The 23,176-nt window shown below is 39.5% G+C and overlaps 1 protein-coding gene across 2 annotated transcripts in view; it reads right to left on the bottom strand.

The window, feature by feature from the left end:
* FEZ2 (fasciculation and elongation protein zeta 2) overlaps positions 1-22,946 on the bottom strand; it is a 42,160-nt gene extending 19,214 nt beyond the window's left edge. For both annotated transcript variants that reach the window (XM_057740814.1, XM_057740816.1), the window contains exons 1-5: positions 22,659-22,946; positions 18,506-18,614; positions 11,946-12,062; positions 8,743-8,884; positions 7,376-7,644 (exon numbers count right to left, since the gene is read on the bottom strand). In XM_057740814.1, the coding sequence (XP_057596797.1) occupies positions 7,376-7,644; positions 8,743-8,884; positions 11,946-12,062; positions 18,506-18,614; positions 22,659-22,912 (891 nt within the window). In that variant the 5' untranslated portion in view covers positions 22,913-22,946. The remainder of the gene's footprint in view (positions 1-7,375; positions 7,645-8,742; positions 8,885-11,945; positions 12,063-18,505; positions 18,615-22,658) is intronic.
* Between the last annotated feature and the right edge of the window lie 230 nt (positions 22,947-23,176).

Genomic DNA, 23,176 nt, shown 5'->3' with positions numbered 1-23,176 from the left:
ATACTGAACTACTAATTTGTAAGTTCACTCTCAAAGCAGAAAGATGTGAATGAAGATTTTCAAAGTTAGGAGTTAAACAGACTAGCATCAATTTAATTTTTTGAATCTGAAGATCTTTTAAAATTTTTATGAAATTTAATCTTAATATGGTAATTAAGTATTGGCAAACCTTTTCTACGTTACTAAAACTAGAGTAAAATAATTAACCCTGGCAGTTTTATAAACTCTTTTCTGATACTTACAGGTACTCTAAATATATAATAAGATCACAATTTCCTGGCATATTATGGCTTTTACGTGAATTTGTATCATACTAACAAACAATTAACAATCCTCTCCAAGACATAAAGGAGTTAAGAATAGACTCCTGATTTTTACTACAGTAACGGCTGAGTCATGAAAGCTCACTACTATCAGTCTAACACCAAAAAACCACTGCAGAAAACGAACAGTAGATAATGATAAGATATCAAAAACTGGTGATAACATATTTCTCTAGGCAATACTACCTTTTAAAAAACAAATCTGCCCCACATCTAAAATAATTCGTAATTCATGGATGGGAATTATTAAAACAAATAAACATGACATGACTAAGTTTCTTTCCACCTTACAATGACTTTCCATTTTATGCCTAACACTAATTTTTAGGAATATTCTTTTCAATTAATAAAAGCAGAGAAATACTATCAATTATCCCCAACAAATTATTGCTGAAAATTTAATATTTACACTCAAGTCTGTGTATAGGGCAGACTTTACCCTTTCAACTACCACTACTTGGGGAGAGGAAACAGCCCTTTTCCTCCTTCTTCTCTGGCTTTTTACACTATTTTTTATTACTGTGTATAAATACAGTATGCCTGGAAGACTGCCAACATTTTTATTCTTTTCTTTTGTCCCCCAATCTGGAGACAACTGGTCTACCTGCTGGCTCTCTTCACTTAGCTACTGGGAATCTTACAGCACAAAGGTCTGTTGCTAGGTGGGGTACCTGCAACAAGTGACTTGGAGATGGTTGGCATCATCATCTGCAGGCACAACTCAGGCTGCTGGAGGGGCCCTGAGGAAAGGAATAACTCAACACACTCTTAGGATAAAACAAGGCTACGTTCTATAATAAATTTTAGTCACAATATAGTGATCCCTTTTTTATCTACACAAAGTCGCTTAATTGGAGTTTACACCTTTTTTATTTTTAACTTTATCAAATTTTAGTCTAAATCAGGGCTTGGCAAACTTTTTCTATAAAGGGCTAGATAGTAGATATTTCAGATTTGCAGCTCACAGTCTTTGTCACAATTATTCAACTCTGTCCTTGTAACACCAAAGCAGTCATAGACCACATGTAAATGAAATGAGTAGTTTGCTTTGCCAATCCCTGGGCTAAATCATTTTAGCAAATGTGAAATTTTAAAATTCCAAATTAAAAAGAACGAACAATAACAACAACAAAAAGATTCTTTTTATTTGAAAAGCACCAAATTCAAGTAGTTGTGCCAGGACAATTCCTTCCAGGCTTATTAGCTAGCATAAATTAGAACAACTTCAGAACAACCTAATAGTAGCTGTCTAAATAAATTTCTCTTACCTTAAAGTCAGCTTTGGTCAAGGTTAAGTGAAAAACTATTACTGGGGCATTTTTGCATGTAAAAGAGAAATAAAAGATTGACTATTAGTCAAAATATGAGCTGAGTCATAAAGACAGATGGAAGACTTCCCTGGTAGCACAGTAGTTAAGAATCTGCCTGCCAATGCAAGGGACACAGGTTCAAGTCCTGATCTGGGAAGATCCCATATGCCACGGAGCAACTAAGTCCATGTGCCACAACTACTGAGCCTGTGCTCTAAAGCCCATAAGCCACAATTGCTGAGCTCATGCACCACAACTACTGAAGCCCATGTGCTCTAGGGCCTGCGTGCCACAACTACTGAAGCCGGTGCATGCTCCGCAACGAGAAGCCACCACACTGAGAAGCCTGCATCCACAACTAGAGAAGGCCCGTATGCAGCAACAAAGACCCAACACAGCCAAAAAAAGAATAAGAAAAGATGGAGTAAAGCATCTGTGAAAGAGAAATATATACAAGAAAGAGTATCTATCATCCAAGCCCTAGCTCCTCCTCATCCTTAACCAGTTCTCTCTCCAACCCTGAGAAGCAATAAATGAGGGTAATATGATTCTTTTCACATTGGAGTCACTGATTGCTGACATCCCAGAAGTTTTCAGAACAAACTTCAAGTTAGATTGAAGAAGTTATACATTTTTGCTGGTGGTGAGAACAAAACACTAAAACTCACTCTTGAAAGTTCAATGTGATATGGGCAACAGAAAAGATACTACACATTCCCATTTCTCAATCCTAGACTTTGAATTAGAAACCTTACACATGGGAATTCCCTGGCGGTCCAGTGGTTAGGACTCCATGCTCTCACTGTCAAGGGCCCAGGTTCAATCCCTGGTCAGGGAACTAAGAACCCACAAGCCACGTGGCCGAAAAAACAAAAACAAAAACCTTATATATGACTTTTAATTTACAAACATTGGATTCTAAAGGAGGAATCATGTCCATTTTCATCCTTACAAACTTACTAAGGTATGATGTTAGGTAGATAAATACTAATGTCTTTATAACTTCAGATAACTCCAGATGATAACCACTACTGTTTTTTTAATTACTAATGTGAAAATAACTGGTGTACTTCAACTTGTTCTTGTACTCATGTGAACTACCACTGAAATTCAATGACCTGTGAATCTGATATAAACAGAAGATTGCCTCCCCCCCAAAAAAATCCCTGATAGAACAATAATTCAAATACCACAAATCCAAATCCTCTGAGATTCCATCTCCTTTACTGTGAAGTTTCAATTCAACAAACATGTATTAAGTGACCAATCAGATGAGGTTCTGGGGAAACCACGTGAATGAGCCTTTGGGAAGGCTGCACTGCTTTTCTAAAGAGATACTTAAGCAAATGGTTAGAATAGAGTACGGTACTAGGACATCAGAAGTATGTGCACCCTCAACTCAAATGTGATATAATAGGCAACTCACAAAAGAATAGAAACAGTCCATAGATCAGACCATTATGTGCCTATCAGATCACTATATATGCGAAGGCTAGTAACAGCCATCATAAGTTGAAAGTTTGGAGAAAGGGCCACTCACTTATGCTATTACTGGGTAATATTTATGTAGGACAATTTGAAAAGATGGTTGTTTAAAACTGCATATTCTTTGACCTAAAAATTCCACTGGTTTTGCTGAATGAGTAGACTGTAGTTTCACTAGCCAAAAGAAATATATAAGGAATAAATTCACCTTTAGGAAAATGGTGACTTCCATCTGTTAAGATAAATTTCTAATTCCCACAAGACATTCAGAGAGAAATATCTAGTGAACAGTTGGACATATAATACCTAACATTTACTCAGGATATACACTAGTCTTACATACATTATTTCATTTAACGGTTCCAAAATTCAAATGGGTATACACCTAGTGGCAGGATCAGGATTCAAACATAGCTCTTAACCCAAAGTTCTTAGTCAATATGCTATTCAGCCTCCCTGCATTTGACACATGGCAGAAAGAGCCAAGCTAGAAATATAGATGTGCAAAAAAAAAAAAAATTTTTTTTTTCCTTACTGTTTATTCATCAGAAATTTATTGAGTACCCAACATGGGACCTAGGAATACCATGAAAATAAAGTTACGTTTTCTATCCTTAGGGAACCATAACAGAGACAAACATGAAAATAAAAAGGTGCAATATGGTACAACAGTACTAACAGAGTGGAATAATACTAACCCCAGAAGAAAAAATAAGTCATCAATTCTGCATTGGAGGAACAGTCATCAAGAAAAGTTCTAAGCTGAGACAAAGCGAGAGAGTAGCACAGACATACATATACTACCAACTGTAAAATAGTCAGTGGGAAGCTGTTGTATAACAAAGGGTGTCCAACTTGAGGATGGAAGATGCCTTAGAGGACTGGGGCGGGGAGGGTGGGGGGGACTCGAGGTGGGGGGAGTCAAGGAAAGGAGGGAATACGGGGATATGTGTATAAAAACAGATGATTGAACTTGGTGTACCCCCAAAAAAATAATAAATTAAAAAAAAAAAAAAAGAAAAGAAAAGTTTTAAGAAAGGAAGACAATGCTTGACCAGGATTTTAAAGAATTAGTTAAAAAAAAAAAAAAAATCCCCCAAGTGGCCTGTGGAAGCAGGAAAGGAGGGACACTCCAGGAAAAGGCAGTGGCATAAAGAGACGTACCACAGCCCAAAACAGCAGGGTCAGCTCAAAGAAATGCATGTGGGTCACCAAACCCATTAACAGACAGTGCCCTTTAACGATTTCAGTCTCTACTCCCCACCTCTGTTTTTCTAGATGTTGAACAGGATAAAGGAGATAGAAAGTTTGCAGTTCTGTTGAATTCCATTTGCCAAGGAGAAGATCTACTCTTCCAACCTCCCCTCCAAAGAGAGAATTGGAGAGCGACAGAACAGTCGGCCCTGCCCGTCACGAGGAGCAGTGACACACTGACCACCCTATTGAACACAGCTCTGCACAGCACTGCTAATAACCACCTTACCAAGACTTTCATTTTCCTGGTGGCATTTGTCACTACCTGAAGTTACACTGTCTATTCATTCTTTTCTTTGTTTAGTGCCTGTCTCCCTCGTTAGAACATAAGCTCCAAGAGACCAGGGGCCTTGTCTGTTTTACTCACCATTGTATCTTCAACGGTGTCTGGCACAAGAAAGACACTCGGCAAATATTTACTGAATGAATAGTTATATCTTATCCAACATATAACAGATTACTTTAAAAACTAAAACAAATCACTTCACTTTTATAAGATACTCAGTATTTTATCTAATATTTATAAATAGCATCCCTAAGACCAATTTTTTTTTTCACTGCAGCAAATGTTTCAAACAAAGCATGTCTCCAAAATGAACACCTAAAGAGTTTAACTCTGCTCTATTCACACTCAGATATTTCATTACAGTATCTCTGGATTTAAGAGAACAAGCTAGCAATTATGGATAAAATGTTATACCAACTATAAATTGACGTTCTGTTTCAAAGAAACATGCTTAAGGAAAAATGGCAGGAAGCTATTCCATGCGTAAGGAAGAAGTATAAGTCCTGCTAATAAAACATATCTAAGGAAGAAAGAAAAAAGTGACCAATGTTATTAGAAAACGGGTAACACACAATATCTTTAAAAAGGTCACCAATTCTTAGAAATTAGCATCACTGATGACAGCTAACTCACAGAGATAAGATCCTGCTAAAACTGCACATTATATAAAAGGTCTGAAAAGGCAGTAACCTGGAATCTGTTTGGCCGACTGGTGATCTCACTTTAAAGTTCTTTTGAGCCACTGACCACTATTTTCAGAATCACAGGTTTCAGGCTCCTTGTGTCGCAAATGGAATGGTCTTTTGCCATCATTTTCAGCTTCAGAAAGAGGGAAGGAACTAGTACCACAAGTTTAGCCATGTCATTACTAGCCTGATTAAAGGCTTTGACACAAATAGCAGATCAGAACTCAAGAAGCAACTTCACAAGTCCAAATATTGTGAAAAAAAATTTACTGTTCCTAAGAATCTATTTCAAGACTAATAAAGGTTCAAATAAGACCTAAATGTTGCCCTGTCAAATCCATTTCTCAATATAAATGCCATGTAAAATTACACAATGAATCCACTCTAACCCTTTTAATATGGGAGTCAGAAAAAGAAGCCTTTAAACACCTCTAGGGATACATTTATTTTCCTCAGCCAAGTGTTAACAAGAATAAATGGAGGATTTACACGTAATCCCTAAAAGCAGATAGGCAGAAATTACCAACCATGCTATGACTTTTTAACTAAGCATTTTATTTAATCACATTTGCATAACAGGGCAATTTAAAGGGTATAATTTTTAAAAATCTGAGATACAAAATATTGTCCCCAGTGTTTTAAAGCAAACGTTCCAGGACTGTATTTTCAAACAAAGACTTTCTGGAATGTTTTTGTGGGCCTTTTTGTTTGCTGGGTGTTGTTCCTTTTTTTCACAGTAGTCACTAGAAGTGACTAAACACTTTTCAACTAATACTACCACTGCTAAAAAATATTTTGTTCCACATACCTGGCAACTTGTGCAAAGCTGATTTATACACTTTGTCTTTTCTATGTACAAATGACATTACAGTAAGCAAATATGCATTTACTTATAGCCAAAAACAGTACAAAGAATGGGCTAAATGGTAAGATGCTTTTTGTTTGTATTAACTCTCATCGGTGCCTTAAAACCCCAGAACTGCACTCGTCTGATTAACGAGATCTATTTCTCCGATAAGTATTCTTTAGAAGAAATAAATCAAGACTTAGTCAAAGACAGAATTTTTATAAATGCAAACCATAACAGCCAGCTGGTGGTGATGTGCATTACCATGTTATCAATACTATGAATTTAAAAGGTATGCTCCCTTTAGAAAAATGAGTCCCTCTGCCCAACCATTAAACTCTAAAAATAAAACCAACATTTCTTCACATACAAACAAGATACAAGACGGCAAGGGACAAGGTCTCAACTGCTCAAAGAAAAATGAAATGGCCATGAAATAAGGAAATGCATCTCATATACTGAACAGTTCATGTTTACAGTGAAGTTTAATCAAGTGGAATTAATAGGATACTTTAAGAAAAATGAAAAGCAGAAAGCAAAAAACTTCACATCAAGAGGCAAAGATTCAAATATCCTAAAGTTGGCTTCATCAGTCAGTAATACTCTAGTCTGCCAAATACGAGGCCAAACGGCTGATGTCATGTAACTGCCTCTAACATCCTCTCACGCCAACTCCACTCATAAATCAGGAGGAAATGGTGTACAAGTCAACAGCCTATGCTTTTAGGCTCAGTACAGTTCAGCTACCTGTAAAAGCACCCCATTTTTTTCCATACAACTCACAAGAGATAAGCAAAAATAAGAAAGCAATACCATTCACGTGACCACCAGCCAAACATAAATAACCTCTATTAACATTTTGATGTATTGAAATGGTCACCTGCTAAAGCTTCTTTTCTTTCAAACACCCTCCTTTATTCCCCTTCTTTCTTCCACTTACCTCCCTCTTAAACATTTCAGCATTGAATTATCCAGACAACCATTACACCCTCACCAAGAAAGCACCTTTCCGAAGGAGCAGAGCACAATGGTATTCTTGAACAGAATCCCTTTAGCTCTCTGGTGAGAAGCGCATCCCCCCCACTCTGCCCCATGGGCCCTGCCCCCCTCTGCTGGCCTGGAGCACAGGGATGACCACGGAAGCCACGTCCAGTGTGCGAGGCTGCCTGTAAAACATCACTTACTGTGCCTGGCATGTGACTTCTCTCGTTCTTCCCATTCTGAGAGCTGCCGTTCTTGAGTTTCTTTTTCTTTTTGGCCGTTTCTTTGTGCTCTTTCTGTTTGTTCTGCACTTCAATGAGAACAGAAATAAAGCTGTTCTTCACTTCCTTTTCAAACTCCAGTTCATCTCGCAGGGCCAGCTGCTGCACCAGCTCTTCGGAGTACTCCTTGATGGCTGTCTCGATTTCTTCCAGCAGTTCATTTAATTCAGATACTGACAGCCTCTTCACTCCTAGGACCGAAAAGCAAAGCACAGCAGACACTAAGACGAAAATGTTTCAAGGCAGCATAAGGTGTTCAATATCAAAGAGCAAAAAATCATATCCTAATCAATTAAATTTTTCGTGATCATCTCAGAATCCTCAAACTTCTGGTGGGCAGGTCTGAATAGAGGTAGGTGGGCGAAGTTACTTCTCAGATGGCTGAGAAGAAAAGTATAACAAAATTTTTTTACTTGTCTAAAATCAATCATTCCATGAATAGTACTTCAGTCAAGACTTAATAAGCTTGTACAAGAAAAAGAACAAACACAAAAGCAGAGAGGGAGAGAGTACTGAAAACACCTGCTGACAAGAAATCACAAGCAACTTAGCAGGGTTCTGGGACACTTCTGGAACAGAGAAGTCAATTTGAAAGAATTAAGTAAATACATTTTTTTAATTAATTTTTATTGGAGTATAGTTGCTTTACAATGTTGTGTTAAACTAAATACATATTTAAACACATCTGCCCCAATGTGTGAGTTTTATTGAGAACTGGGAAGATGAAGGGAAGAGTATGCCCTGAAACCCCATTTCAGTTTTATCTTGGCTCTTCCCTTTACATGAGAGAGAGGATATTGCTGAAGTCCTAACCCTCAGTACCTCAGAATATGACTGTATTTGGAAAGAGGGTCTTTAAAGAGATAATTAAGTTAAAATCAAGCCATTAGGGTGGGCCCTAAGCCAATGTGACTGATGCCCTTAAAATGAGAAGATTAAGACACAGATACACACAGCAAAGTCCATGCGAGAACAGAGGGAAGCAGCCTGCTGACACCTTGATCTTGGACTTCTAGTCTCCAGAACTGTGAGGAAACAAATGTCTGTGATTTTAGTCACCCAGCCTGTGGTACTTTGTTACAGCAGCCTGAGCAGACAAATACAGGATTCAAAGGTGAGTATGACACAGTCCCTAAGCAATGACAAATATATGCCCCCAGTATCACTGGAAGGCAGGGGAAGGGTACGTAACCCAGCCTGTGAGAACCAAAGATTTCTGGAGACAGTCACACTGCATGGTTGAGGTACACAAAAGCCCAAAGAGCGCTGATTTAAGTAAGGTTTCTTACTCTCTTCATAACTGCTTGTACTAGACCTCTTAAGAGTTTGAATTTCCTGGGAAAGCATTGAAAGCCGATCTGATTGGGTGGGCGTTTCATCATCTTCTGGGTCTGGTGACTCCTGCATCATTTCTTCAATTTCTTCAATCACCTTCCAAAATATACAAACCACCGTTAATCAAACACACCGAGGAAAAACAATCCATCTGTGACACAGCGCTCATCTGAAGCGATCACAGCAGAAGTACACTAGGTTCTCCACTGACCAGCAGTGCGCAGGGGTCGGTGTTCTGAATAATCAAAACTGACTGCAAGAGTACACATGGCTTACCCAAGGAAAAAAATACAATACACTAAACACAAAAATAAACATAATATGATTTAGTATGTCCATTGTGATTCAGTCAGCCCTATCAGATCTTGTCATGTCTGAGAAATGGTGCTACAAAACACACGTATAATCTACTTCCAACATGCCAGAACCAGATCATAGTCACAGAGGAAAGCAAGTGACAGTGTTTGCCACATGCAAGTGCTCAATCTCAAGCTATTTAATAAAATTGACATAAAATTTAGAAAATACAACAGTGTAAAAAACTTATATATAAAGCAAGAAATACCTCTATGGCAGCAAAATTTTCCTTTAACAGCAGGAAAAGAATTTCATACATTAATTCAATGGACGATACAGGATATTTTTAAATTAAATGTAGAAGTTTAAAGAGAAAAAAAAGCTGCATGAAAGCAGGAAAATTTCAGAAATATGTCTGCTTTTGAAACCATGATCTACTGTCATATGCTGTGTTGCTCAAATCTTACAGCAGTTTCTTGTCCTGTTCCAAATTCCAAAAGTTGAGAAGGATATATAGAACTCAGCGAAAATTTAAGGACAACTAGAAAAATTACTTGGTAGTTTAAAAAAATGGAACTAACAGTCTCCCGAGGCAACAGAAATGGAGGCAAAAATAAACAAATGGGGCCTAATCAAACTTACAAGCTTTTGCACAGCAAAGGAAACCATAAACAAAACAAAAAGACAACCTATGACTGGGAGAAAATATCTGCAAATGATGCTACCAACAAGGGCCTAATTTCCAAAATATACAAACAGCTCATACAACTCAACAAAAAAACGAACAACCCAATCAAAACATGGGCAGAAGACCTAAACAGACATTTCTCCAAAGAAGACATACAGATGGTCAACAGGCACATGGAAAGATGCTCAACGCTGCTAATTATTAAAGAAATGCAAATCAAAACTACAATGACATTATCACCTCACACTTGTCAGCATGGCTATCATCAAAAAGTCTATCAATAATAAATGCTGGAGAGGGTGTAGAGAAAAGGGAACCCTCCTACACTATTGGTGGGAATGTAAATTGGTGTAGCCACTATGGAGAACAACATGGAGTTTCCTTAAAAAACTAAAAATAGAGTTATCATATGATGCAGCAATCCCACTCCTGGGTATATATCCAGAAAAGATGAAAGCTCCAATTTGAAAAGATACATGCAACCCAATGTTCACAGTGGTACTATTTACAATAGCCAAGACATAGAAGCAACCTAAGTGTCCATCAACAGATAAATGGATAAAGAAGATGTGGTGTGTATGTATACATACATACACACACACACACACTATGGAATATTACTCAGCCATAAAAAAGAATGAAATAATGCCATCTGCAGCAACATGGATGGACCTAGAGAATATCATACTAAGTGAGGGAAGTCAGGCAGAGAAAGACAAATATTATATGATATCACTTACATGTGGAATCTAAAAATTAGTACAAGTGAACTTATTTACAAAATAGGCTCAAAGACATAGAAAACAAACTTATGGTTACCAAAGGGGAGGGGGAGGGATAAAAGTCATGAGTATGGGATTAAGAGATGCACACTACTATACATAAACTAGATAAACAAGGATTTACTGTATATCACAGGGAACTATATTCAATACATTGTAATGAATTCTAATGGAAAAGAATCTAAAGATATATATAGATACATATATATAAACAAATCATTTTGCTGTATATCTGAAACTAACACAATATTGTAAATCAACTATATTTCAACAAAAATAAATTTTTTTAAATGGACCTAAGAGTTTAAAATAACTATTAAAAAAATACAATATGAATCAAGCTTAACGCATAACACTTTGTACTAAAGAAAAACAGAGGTAAACCTGAAGGAGTGGGGATTATGCTAATTAGTCAGAAGAGTCCAAAATAGGCATTTTAAACAGGAAAATGCAACACTGAAAGAGGCTACAGAATCTGTCTCTCTCAGTCTTAAAAGCAGGGATAGTGTATGATTGTCAGGCAGAGCACGGAGGAGACAATGAACTCTCAGGGTCATATCTTTCCCTGGAATGTCAGGCTCTACCGCACTCAGCCCTCTAACTTACCATCTTGCTTTTTAAGCACCATGCTCTTTCGAAGCTTAGGACAATCCAACCACAAATATGATCAAGGAGCATCAAAATGACACATTTTTAGCATACTCCTTCCAATCTTGCCATAATATACCTCTTTACTGACCTCATCTTTCCAGCCTAAAAATACAGTGCGGTAGAACTCTCAGTCCCAGTAGCCGTGGGACACTTATTTCAGGAAGAAGCTCTTGCACCACAGTTTGACAATACAGTAGCAGTGGGAAGAGTATTCAGAAAATGAGAGAGCTGATTCAACTGGTTTTAAATGAATACAGGGTTGACATTATTAGAGCATTCCACAGGAATAATGCTCACTTCTTTCCTGGGTACATAGTAAGGACTTCTAATAAGTGCTAATGATTTCTACATAGGTTTTAGAGAAACCAGATAATTTCTGCATAGATATACTTTGCCCACAGCTGGTTAAATCTAAAGAACGAAGAAAACACAGTATTTTTTCTGACTCCAGTGTTAGCAACAACCCTCTTTTAAAGAAACCCACTGCACTGTTTTAACAATGCTTATCTTGGAACACTGAATATATTGAAAAATCTTCCCAAATAACATAATCCATCTGCTTCGGGTTACATATACTTTCTTCTTTCCTCGGGAGCTAACTGTTAAGCCTGCAGCACCAAAAAATACAGGAAAAATAAGTATATTCCAACAGCCCACCACTTATGGCCACAATAAGAAATCGTTTTTCAGCTGAGGTTCCCCTCCCTCGATGGACTGGATCTGGGACTCTCCCTTGTACCTGGTCTGCTGTGAAGAGGGGCTCGTCGTTAACGCAGGAGACGATGATTGAATGCATATCCAGCTGTTCTCTCAGCTCCTCATCGTCCGAGGCATCAAAGATCAAGCTGTCACTCATCTGGAAACAAACGGTACCCACTGTTAAAAGCAGGACGTTCTGATCACAACAAAGCTGAAGCATCTGGGTAAAGAAGGCTGCAGGGGAGGCATCTGCCGAAAGCTTCAAAAGGGAGATATTATTACAACTGCCCTGTATCCAGCAGTGTGTGAGGTGCTCTGCACAGTCATCTCAAACAGAAACGAGAGGAATGTAGAATAAATATGAAATTGCTAAGGTACCGCATACACCCCCTCCTGCCCAAACCGACACACACTTAGCTATTTATTCCACAGGGAAGAGTGTGTAGGAAGTACAAAAATATGCACTATTCATTAGCAATTTGTAGAGAATTATAGCAAATGGGGTGGAGGGTGGGAGAAGGGACAGACAGGGTGAGCAGCAAATGTTATTTAATTAATGATCTGGGGACTTCCCTGGCGGCGCAGTGGATAAGACTCCACATTCCCAATGCCAGGCGAGCCTGGGTTCAATCCCTGGTCAGGGAACTAGATTCCACAAGCCACAACGAAGAGTTCACATGCCACAACAAAGGATCCCACATGCCACAACTAAGGAGCCTGCCTGCTGCAAATAAGACCCAGTGCAACCAAAATAAACAAATATTTTAAAAAGTTAATGCTCTAATAGGAAGATTGGTATATGTCAAAATTCCACAGGAAACATAAAGTTAGTTACTTGCAATCTAAACTTCTAACAGAGTGAAAGATAAGTAATCAACTCCCTGGCAGATGGGAACTGTCCACAAGGGTCACACCGAGTCCTTCTAGTTCAATATCTATCTCTCCTGCCAAAAAAGAGTATTTCTAGGTTCCAAAAATATCTTTAAACCAAGCTATCCTGGAGATTTTCCCTTTGCCTCACTACCATTTTCTCCCTACTCTGTGCCCCAGGAGGCTGACCTTTATGGGCTACATCAAAGGATGCCCTTGACTTCTGGCTTCCAGACGGGTTAACACACTGGTGGACACTAGCAGGAGGGTGGAAGGCAGCAGGGGTGGGGGGAGACGGGCACTTATTCTGCTGTCCCCCTCCAATCGGATTCCAAAGGCTGCAGCTCCTGTCAAGCCGACCTCTCCCCCAGGTTCTAGTAACGTCTTCCTCTCTCTCTTCACGCGTAGGGGTGCTCCAGGGCTGCTTGCTGTTGCCACCGCACCATGTCTAGCTCGTGTAGTGTCCCTTAATCTGCCCACACCAATATCAACAGCCCCTATAATAATGACCTCAAGTTTACTCACTGTAAAAGCCTGACCTGGAAAACCCAGCAGATTAAAATGGACAAGTAATCATCTACCTATCATCTTCCATCAAGACACGACCATTCAGAAGATGAGTAGCACTGAAATTAGAACTCTATTTATCAGAAGGAGTGGCACACTACGTTCCCAAAGAACAAATGGGGACCTTCCCTGGTGGTCCAGTGGTTCAGACTCCACAATCCCAATGCAGGGGGCACAGGTTCGATCCCTGGTCAGAGAACTAAGATCCCGCTTGCCACAAGGTGCGGCCAAAAAAAAACCCCAAATAAACAAAATAACAAATGGGCAACAGGAACTATGTAAGAAGCAACAGTGTATTTCTTTTTTTTTTCTTTTTTCTTTGTTTTTTCCATTTGCCAAATCCATTTGCTTTTTTTTTTAAGAACTTTTATTGAGATACAGTTAACAGATAATAAACTGCATATATTTATAGAGCGTACAATTTGGTATCCCAATCTCCCAGTTCATTCCCCCGCAAACCTCCTCGCTTTCCCCACTTGGTGTCCATATGTTTGCAGAAGCAACCGTGTATTTCTAGCAGAGAGTATTTAGTTTAAAAAGTAATATTTTACCTGAGGAAAATTATTTGCCAGTGCAGAAGATATATATGAAATTGAAGATATAACTGGATGGATGTAGGTCCCTACTGCCTCCCTAGTTCCTCACAGGTCTGAAGTTTAATGGTGAATACACCACATGGTATAAGAAACCTACAGGTGAGAAGTGCAAAGAAAAAACACTGACATGCTGCCTTTCATAACATTAGGCAGTTGGAGGAGCCACATCAGCACCCCAGCTCTATCTACTACCACATACGGCAACGCCACGCTGCACCACGGTGATAACACACCTCCTCATTCGATTTCTCACTGCACCATCAGGCTAGGAAAGGCCTGGACATGGACCTCAACATATGAAAATTCAAAACACTGTGTGTGTGTGGTGGGTGGAAAACAAACCCTAAAAGCTTTCAGAGAGAAAAAAATCATCACATTAAAAGGATCATAAATCAAAATATCACTTGATTTCTCAACAACAACAGAAACTAAAAACAAAAAAATCAATGTAATTCCTATGTTTCAATAAATTCCACCCTAGGATCCTATATCCAGCTAAACTAACAATTAGATAGAATAGAGACATTTTCAGACATTCAATTTCTCAAAGAATTTACCTCTCAGGTACCCTTTCTCAGAAAGCTACTGCAGAGTATGTTCCATTAAAACCAGGAAGAAAAACAAAAAGGAAGCAGACACAGGATGTAGCACAAGAAAGAGGTGAAGGGAATTCTTGTAATGACACTGAAGTAAAGATCCCAGAATTATGGCTATGGAGCTAAACTAGAGAGTAATCCATTCAGATCATAATTGTTACTGCAGAAGGAATCAAGAAAAGCATGAGAGAGAAAGAAAAAGAAAAGAGAGAGCCTGACAGATTACCTGGTATGTTTCACTTACTAAAATCACTTTTATGGCTCTGTTGAGGTTGAATTAGTGAACTAATGATAACCTAAATCAACCACAAAAAAGGCAATTATCACCACCCTAAGAAAGAAAACAAACAACAACAAAAAAACCAAGAGGAAATGCAATCATAAAATGTACTTAAATGTGAACATTTAAATAGCCAATATAAATTATGAAGATTAATTTAACCAAATATTTTTATATAATTATATTGGGGAGATGAGAGAAGCAAAAGTTTCTGTGAGGTTATGGTTGGAGGGCTGGAGGGAAGACTGTGAGAGTGCTAAACCCTTATCCTCTGGGTAGAAAGTAAATGAATAAAGTCTAGAGTTGAAGAATAAAATCAAATAAAATGATGGGAGAATGTTATCTGCTGGAAGAAACAGTGAAAGTAGTTGAAAGTGGTTGCCTCTGGTAAATGGAAATCAAAGATGATGAGGTAGATAGGACAGAGGCTGCTTTTTCATGTTAAGTCCTATAGCTTTAGTTTACTTCTTTAAACTAGCCAGTTATCCTGCTAATAAGAAAAGAGGAAGGTCAACAGATTTGGCTCTTGAGGAAAGAGGATGTTTGATTTCAAGATAGTAGAAGTGGAGATGAAAAGTGACACAATACAATCGTATGGGTGTATGATGATGTGGAGTAAACCTAATGATTACATTCACTAGTCCTAAAATTTCAACACCCTCCCCCAAAGTCACAATTCTATGTTGTAACTTGAGGACCATAATTTTGTCTTATTTTCCCCCCTCATAGACAAGTGAAAGTTTTAATTTTAAAATTACTCCTACAGAAGGCATTATTATCTTCTGTTTCTACTCTTGAAGATAAAAAGATGCATTAATCAAAGTCCCTGTCCCTGAAGAAATATTCACTGTAGGAGGAGTAATATGGCGCAAGAGATGTTCCTAAGGCAAAATGATTCTGAAGCATTCTATCACATACGCGTGATCAAGAATGGCACTGGATTTAGAACAGGTTTACAGCTATTGCCAAAATGCATAAGTGCTACCAATAAGCCATTAGAATAAATTTCCATGACAACAGAAATAATGATCCCAGACCACCTTTCCAGAGAGGAAGCCAAGCCCATTCCCCACGGAGATGGCATATGCTAAGGGCTGGAATCCCTCTTGGGCTTTGAAAACTACCCTTGGCTGTCATGGGTATCATTATTCATGCTCCCATTCGGCATCAATGTGGCTTCTCTTTGCCAAGCATTCCCATCACTCCTTCCTGTGCCAGGTTTAGATACAGAGCCGTGGTTCTGTTTCCCTCTATGAAACTGAAGCTGCCTCAAATGGAAAAAATGTGCCCATGTAAGAATCTGGAATGTACCAGTTGCCTTACTCTAGAAAAGACACATCAAATTTAGAAGTGTGCCATCTCAAACATCAATGAAAAAGAAGACATTAAAAACTGAGATCTAGGAGACTATGGTTTCCTGTTTTTCTCATCCTAATACAAAAGAAATCCCTTCCCTTTTTTTCGAAAATTTCATGTAAACCATGTTTTACAATTGAAGTAATCTAAAGATTGCTTCCAAAAGGTAGGTTTTGCATACTTCAGTTATGGAAAAAATAGAGCACACAGTTGGAAACTTTCCAGGTTAAAAAAAATTAATTATATGCTACCTAATAACATGGTTGCTTCTTACATAGTTCCTTGTTATGCATTTGTTCTTCAGGAACTTAATGTGTGCTACTCCTTCCTGAGGACTAGACTCTTCATCTCAGTTGTAGTCATCACCTGGGTAGTCATGTCAAGAAAGACAGATATTAGATGATCACTTGTCCATTTTAACCTGCTGAGTTTTCCAGGTAAGGCTCTTACAATGAGTACTAGTACTAAACTCCAAGTCGTTACTAATCACTACCCTTGGCTATGGCACTGCTCTGGCATTGAGAACAGTCAAAAGGAAAATAAAGGGAGTGACGTCCCAAGAGGTAACCAAAGAACAATATTCAACGAAACTGGATTAGTGTCCTGTTCATGCTACTAATGTACTTCCCTTTGAAACTATGAAAAGATCTCTTTTCTACCATTCTTTAATATGTCCAAAAAAAAATACTCACTGTGGATTCAGCACCATATTAAATAATATAGAAAATATTAAAAAAAAAAACTTTCCACCGTGGTCTCTGACCTTACAGGCTCACTGATGAGATTATTCATTTGCTCACTCACTGTCTTAGTACTCACTATGTACTAAGGCATAGTGCTAGTTACTGAAAAGACAAAGATACCTACCGGGAAGTCACAATCTAACGACAGACCCAGAAACATATAATTAGTAAGAGGACATAATAATGATCTGAGACACGGACGGAGTGCTGTGGGGACCAGCACCCAGGAGCCTAAGGGGCTAAATTCTGTGGGACAGATAAGTCCTTTACAATTTTCACACCCCAACAAGTGTAACCGATTCCCACAGAGAGGAGTGCATTTTCCTTCCATGCCAGGATTTAGGCAGTGGCTAAATGACCATCTGTCAGAGATGCTGTAGATGGGGGGTCCCCCCCAAGTGAGAGGTTGGATTAAGTGTCCTTTAAAGTCCCTTCCAACTCTAAAATTATATAATTCCATGAGATCAGCAAAGGCTAAAACAGTAATAGGAAGCTTGAGAGAGAAAGGGAAACTTGAACTAAGCCCAGAATGACAGCTAAGATCCAAATAAACAGAAGACAGAACATAAGATATTTTGTTTTATTCCCTTCCCTAAATGTATGTCAGGTCAGCCTGCAAAAGAGCTTAAGGGGATTAATAATTGGAACAAATAATAAATCCTATATCTACTAGAATACAAAGAAATATAGTCAGAATCCTGTATTTTACTAGAAAATAGTAGGTAGCAAGCTTTTCTGAATCACATATTTAAGAAAATCATCTCAGAAAACATTAATACTATTTAAAATACTCACAGCCCTACTGCATTATATTTCCAGTAATTACACAAATACACTTAATGAAATACAGAGCATGACAAAAAAAACCTGGCATGAGTTTACATTGCTATTTGATGAAGAACTTAATTAGTCAGGCCCTGAAACTTCCACTTGGCCTCGTTTCTCATCAGCTTTAAACCACACTGTGATTTTCCACTTAAAATCATTCTCTTCCATTTTCTGTCCCCCTTGCTGTCCTACCACCTGCGCTCATATTTCCTGCTCAAGGTGTCTTCACTTTGCAATTCCAAGACATACATAGCAGCCGCCAACAGTTAGCCAAGAACACATTAAAAAGCCAAGAACTGAAATGTCTTTTAAAGGTTCCCCAACATTCACAGGAAAACACAATCTTCAGACTACATGTCACATCAAGCAAGTCATTACATTCATCAGAAAGTTAATTCTCTGTAGATACTCCAGTTATCCTCCATATATTAAATCAGAGGCTACAGTTCTTACTGAGTGTTCTCAGCACATCAAATTACGTCATTTAAGCTGGAAAAAAAAATGCTGATCATTGCTGTTCATACACAGGTGATAAAAATTCACCTAAACATAAAAAAGTTGAGTGTGTGCTAGGGAAGAATTGGAGGGAAGTGTTAGCAAGTTGACAGTAGCAGAGCCAAGATGGCGAAAGAGGGCCACTCCAATTACCATAAGCTTGGAAGTAGGAAGCAACTCAATCAACTGTGGTTAAATAGAAACGCTACTTTTTAGTTCCATTATCAGAATCAGTTATTCAGAAACTATTGGTGCAATTCCTAACTTACCCCTTTTTCTGAGAGGTTCAGAGTAAGCAAATGCAAGGTCCTAGTATGGGATGACTTCCAGTCTACAGGCATTACATTTCCATAATTATCTGTCAGGGCATTCCAAATCCTTAAAAAGAAGAAAACTACCATCAATGAAAGTTAACATTCTGCATGTCATTATTAAACAGATATCAAGCACTACAGTGGAAGAGAGAACAAAAAGCATCAAAGCAAAAAAACAAGAGGTTATTGTTTCTCAGAAAGGCATCAACAAAGTAGAGCCTCCTGAATAAGACAAAAGGAAAATCCTATTATTGGCCCGACAACAAGTCCTGAGGGAAGGTAACATGAAATAGAAAACTCTTGCAAAGTTGAGAGCTAACATTTCCACTGTACATGTCCCAGGCACTAAGTAAGCAAGTTACATGTATTCTAAACAATTTACATACATTCACTCATTTAATCCTCAAAGACAGTATTATGAAGAACTTATCCCCATTTTACAGATGAGGAAACTAAAGCACGGGAAGGTTAAGTAATGTTTCCCGAGTCAAAACAGGTAGTAAATACACTGTGCTTTATACTTATTTTTCTTTTGTAACTTCCAAACATATAGACTACTTCATAGAGTGAATAATCTCTCTCTAACCAAAGAGAAAGAATTTTCTGGAGAAAGAATTCAGTCTCAATGTGAGACTAGGGTTTAATATCTATTTTATAATATAATAGGCTAAGACTAATGAAAAGGGAAAGAAAGAGTTCACAATAAAATGCACAGATTATATATACCCAATGCAGTTACCTCTCCTTATTATCAAACATTATCAAAACTTTTGAGGAGGCAACAGGATAAAATGAAAAGGGCGCTTGACTAAATTCAGAAAACAGACTCTTGCCTACATTCATCCTCAGTGAGTCTTTGACCATGTCCCTTAACCTCTGTGGGTATTAGCTGGACTTTTTAAAATGAGAAGCTTGAAGAAGAATAGCAGACATTCCTTCCAGCTCTAAGACTCTAAGCATTAATTCAGATGAGTTGTATTGAGGAAAGTCCCAAACCACACTGGAATAAGGACTGCAAACTCCAATTTCATGACCAAAATTCAGTTTCAATCCCAAAGTATCAACCAGCATGGGGGAAAAAAATGACATTTCATGAAAAAAATGAGTTCAGAAATATAAATGAGATGAAATTTAATTAAGGTAAGTAAAGTTAAACACTACACATCTAAGCTACTTAATGGCCAGAGATACACACACAGAAGTCAAAGGAAGAAAAAAAGAAGAAAAACCCTAACATTTATAACAGGTATCTAACTGTGAATAAGCCACTAAACAATTGGGTGGGGTTTTTTCCAAGCGTGTAAGATACTAGGATACAAAAACAAGACCACCGGGGACATAAAAATAAGAATGCAAGCTTTAAAACAGAGAAACAACACAGTGATTTAATGAACTTGGATTTGGTGCTAAAGAGAAGAAGCAATGGGACCACAACTGCCAAAAACATAAAATCCCAAAATGATGTTTGGCTCTGCAATGCATATTAGCCTCAATGAAAATGTGAATCGAAAAAGCTCTAGAAAACTGGCTCATTTACCCAGCAAATCTCCCATATGCCTGATTCATTCCTATCCTCCTCTCTGCTGGAATCATTTCCTCTAATGCCCATGTGCTCAAATTGGAAACAACACTTTTGGATTGCTAAACTTACTAGGTTTCTGGCCCACAACTTCCTGGGGAAAGATTTTCAAATACTAAATAACTGACCATGTATCTAACCCTGGTTAGGAACTACTAGGATTTCTAGTAGGTGAGGACAGTCTAGACTTTTTGAGGTTTGTTTTGCCTGCTTGTTTGCTCCTTCGTATATGAGGCTATAATAAAAGGACAAGTGCAGTGGAAAATTTCATGAAGAACTGACTGTAGGTGAATTTGATCTCCCAAGAAAATAAAGGACAATTTACAGTTCTCTATCTTCACCAAGGTCAGAACATTTGTGGTTGGAAGGACACAGGGCCAAGTCCACTGAAAGATTTCTAGAAATCTCCAGTCAAGACACGAACTGCCTTCATCCTTATCATAAAGTATTACCGCCAGTCATAAACAACTAGCAGGGCAATTCTCTTCCAAAGAAGGTCAAAATCCTGCTGACATTGAAGCCCACACCAGACCCTTCTAAAGTAAAAGTTTAGCAGATAAGCACAATCTGCATTTAACCAAAACTAAAACTGGGACTCAGAAGTGAAATAAAGTGCCCTAAGCAAGGCAGTATCTGAGTGAAAAGAATTCTCAGCTCTCTCTAGTGAAAGCGACAGGAATGGACTCTACCAAGCAATGGAGAACAGGTTTATGCAACATAACAGTGACAATGAGAGAGGTGAGCAGCCCCGGCTCAGAAAAGAGAGAAAGTGATTCCTTATGCATTCCCAAATCAAGTGACATGCTGCACCACCAACATAACATCTACCATCTACTAAACCATTATCAAGATTAACAAAACTTTTAACTTTTATATCAACCTAAGATTTAAGCAAAGGCTATTATACAATACTTTTCAGACAGTTACAGGTGAAGCAAAAATAGGGAATCTTATCTGTGTACAAACCACTAGTCTGTTTTGAGAAGTTACTCTCGATAAACCCAAATATATAATAAATATACTTTTAAAATCCAGAGTATATCCTGAGTCTAGTGATTCCAAGTATACAAACTTGTGTATAATACTACCTTCTCTTTGGGAACAGACAGTTTAAAATGTCATCTTTTGCCACTGACTGCATGCATATTTGTGTGTATAATACCCAATCATAAATTCTTCCTTCTATGCCTGGGCAGAAAACTGTACAAAGGTACCAATGAAAAGATATGGTCTCCAAGCATAACTGGGCCTGAACCACTGCTAAGCCATGTTGACAGGCCCCCATTCCCAACCTCCTCTTCCTGATAAATCTTCTGATTCACAGAGGAAAGGAGACCATCAAGTGACAAGCCCCTTTCTATGCCCATGAATCCTTCTCTCAAGAATTCTTCCCTAACCTCTAATCTCTCCATTCCATCAATGCTCTGAAAACCCTACCCACAACCTCAGTGTTTACTCCATAATTTCACCCTCAGCCTCTCCAGGGCTCCTCTCCCCAATATTGTCAAATTCCCTCATTCTCATCATTCCTTTCAGTATCTTCTGGAGTAAAACTATGGTATGTACTTACAACCCTTATTTAACCAAATTATAACTGGGGCTCTGGGCGTTTAAATAACCTCTGTCCCTCCATTCCTCTAGCTCTCATAAACCCTTGTGAATTTCCTATCCTTGCACTTAGATGATTCTGTAATAATTACCTGCTTGTGCGTTGGCCTCCCTACCAGACTAGGAAATCCTTGCTATTAATAACCAGAGTTCTTCTTTTTTGCCTCTGTGAGGACTCACACTCAACCTGGGCTCTTAGATGGAGCCAATAAATTCCTGTGGCATAAACGCTGTTTCAACGTTGGTACCTTGGCATGTGCTGTATCCCTGAGCTAGAACACTAGACCTTCCTTCACCTGCCAGACACACTCCCACTCATCCATCAGAATCCAGTTTTCTCCATGATGTCTTTCCTGATACACACACTCAATTTCCTATATTTTGCATGTATATTTCTCAGAGCGTTTGTCACACCCATACATTTGTGTACAAATCTAGCTTCAACCCTAGGTTGCGCTCTGCTTAAGGGGGTAATGTCCAATCACCCTGGTATTCCCAGTGCGAAGCAGCCTCTGGCACGTAGCAGGCACTTAATAAATACTAGTTGAATGAATGAATGGCTATACCTGTGCCCGAGGAGGTACCATCTCCAACTACCGGGCTCTGTACAAGGAGGCTCCCCTCTAAATCAAACAGGGGTTGGTTTCGAGGAGGGAGGAGGTGGTTGAAGGGCTCGCTGGGGGCAGGGGAGTAGGGGATTTAAATCGCCAGGCGCGCAGAGGCCGAAAGCCCCAAGGAAGGAGGTGGGAGAACAGGGAGGGGCGGGACTCCGGAGTTGATGGAGGCGGAAGGAGGGCGCGGGGAGGAGCCTGCGGCCGGAGTCCCGCCACGGCTGCTGACCGAGGGCCGGCGGACAGGGCGACGGGCTGGGCGAGGGGCAGAGGAGGCTCCCGCCCGCCCCCGGCCAGGACCCGCACTCACTCGTCCCCCTGCAGGAGGCTGCACTCGGTGATGGGCCGCACGGCCGCCCTCGGGGGCTCGGCCCCCGGCCCCGAGGGGCGGAAACACAGGCTCAGCTTTTCCTCCAAGCTGCAGGCCAGCGCTGGGAAGCCGTCGCCTCCCCCGCCCGGCCCCGCTTCGGCCTCGGGGCTCGCGTTACAGTTCTCCTGGTCCTCGAGGCTCCGGGCCGGCTCCTGGAACTCATAGAAATCCTGCCAGTCCCCGTCCGCCGCCATCGCCGCCGGGTGCAGTCGCGCGCCCGGCCCCGCACCGGCCCCGCCCTGCCGTCGGGCCCCGCCCCCGGAGCACCGCCCTGCCCGAGGCCCCGCCCCCTCCGCCCCGCGGGCCTGGACCTGTCCCGGGCCTACCAGCCCCGCGGTCTTCCCTTTTCCTGAGTCTTCTTTGAGTTGAGCGCTGATGCAGATAGAAAGGAAAACTTTAACTGCGTTGAGTCACTTCCTATAGTCTATCATTCAGGAATAGCTCCTCTCTAAGTGTTC

Source organism: Hippopotamus amphibius, chromosome 7 (assembly GCF_030028045.1).
Source record: "Hippopotamus amphibius kiboko isolate mHipAmp2 chromosome 7, mHipAmp2.hap2, whole genome shotgun sequence".
Lineage (NCBI taxonomy): Eukaryota > Metazoa > Chordata > Mammalia > Artiodactyla > Hippopotamidae > Hippopotamus > Hippopotamus amphibius.
Note: the sequence above shows the minus strand (reverse complement) of the source record. Positions and strands in the feature narration are given on the sequence as shown.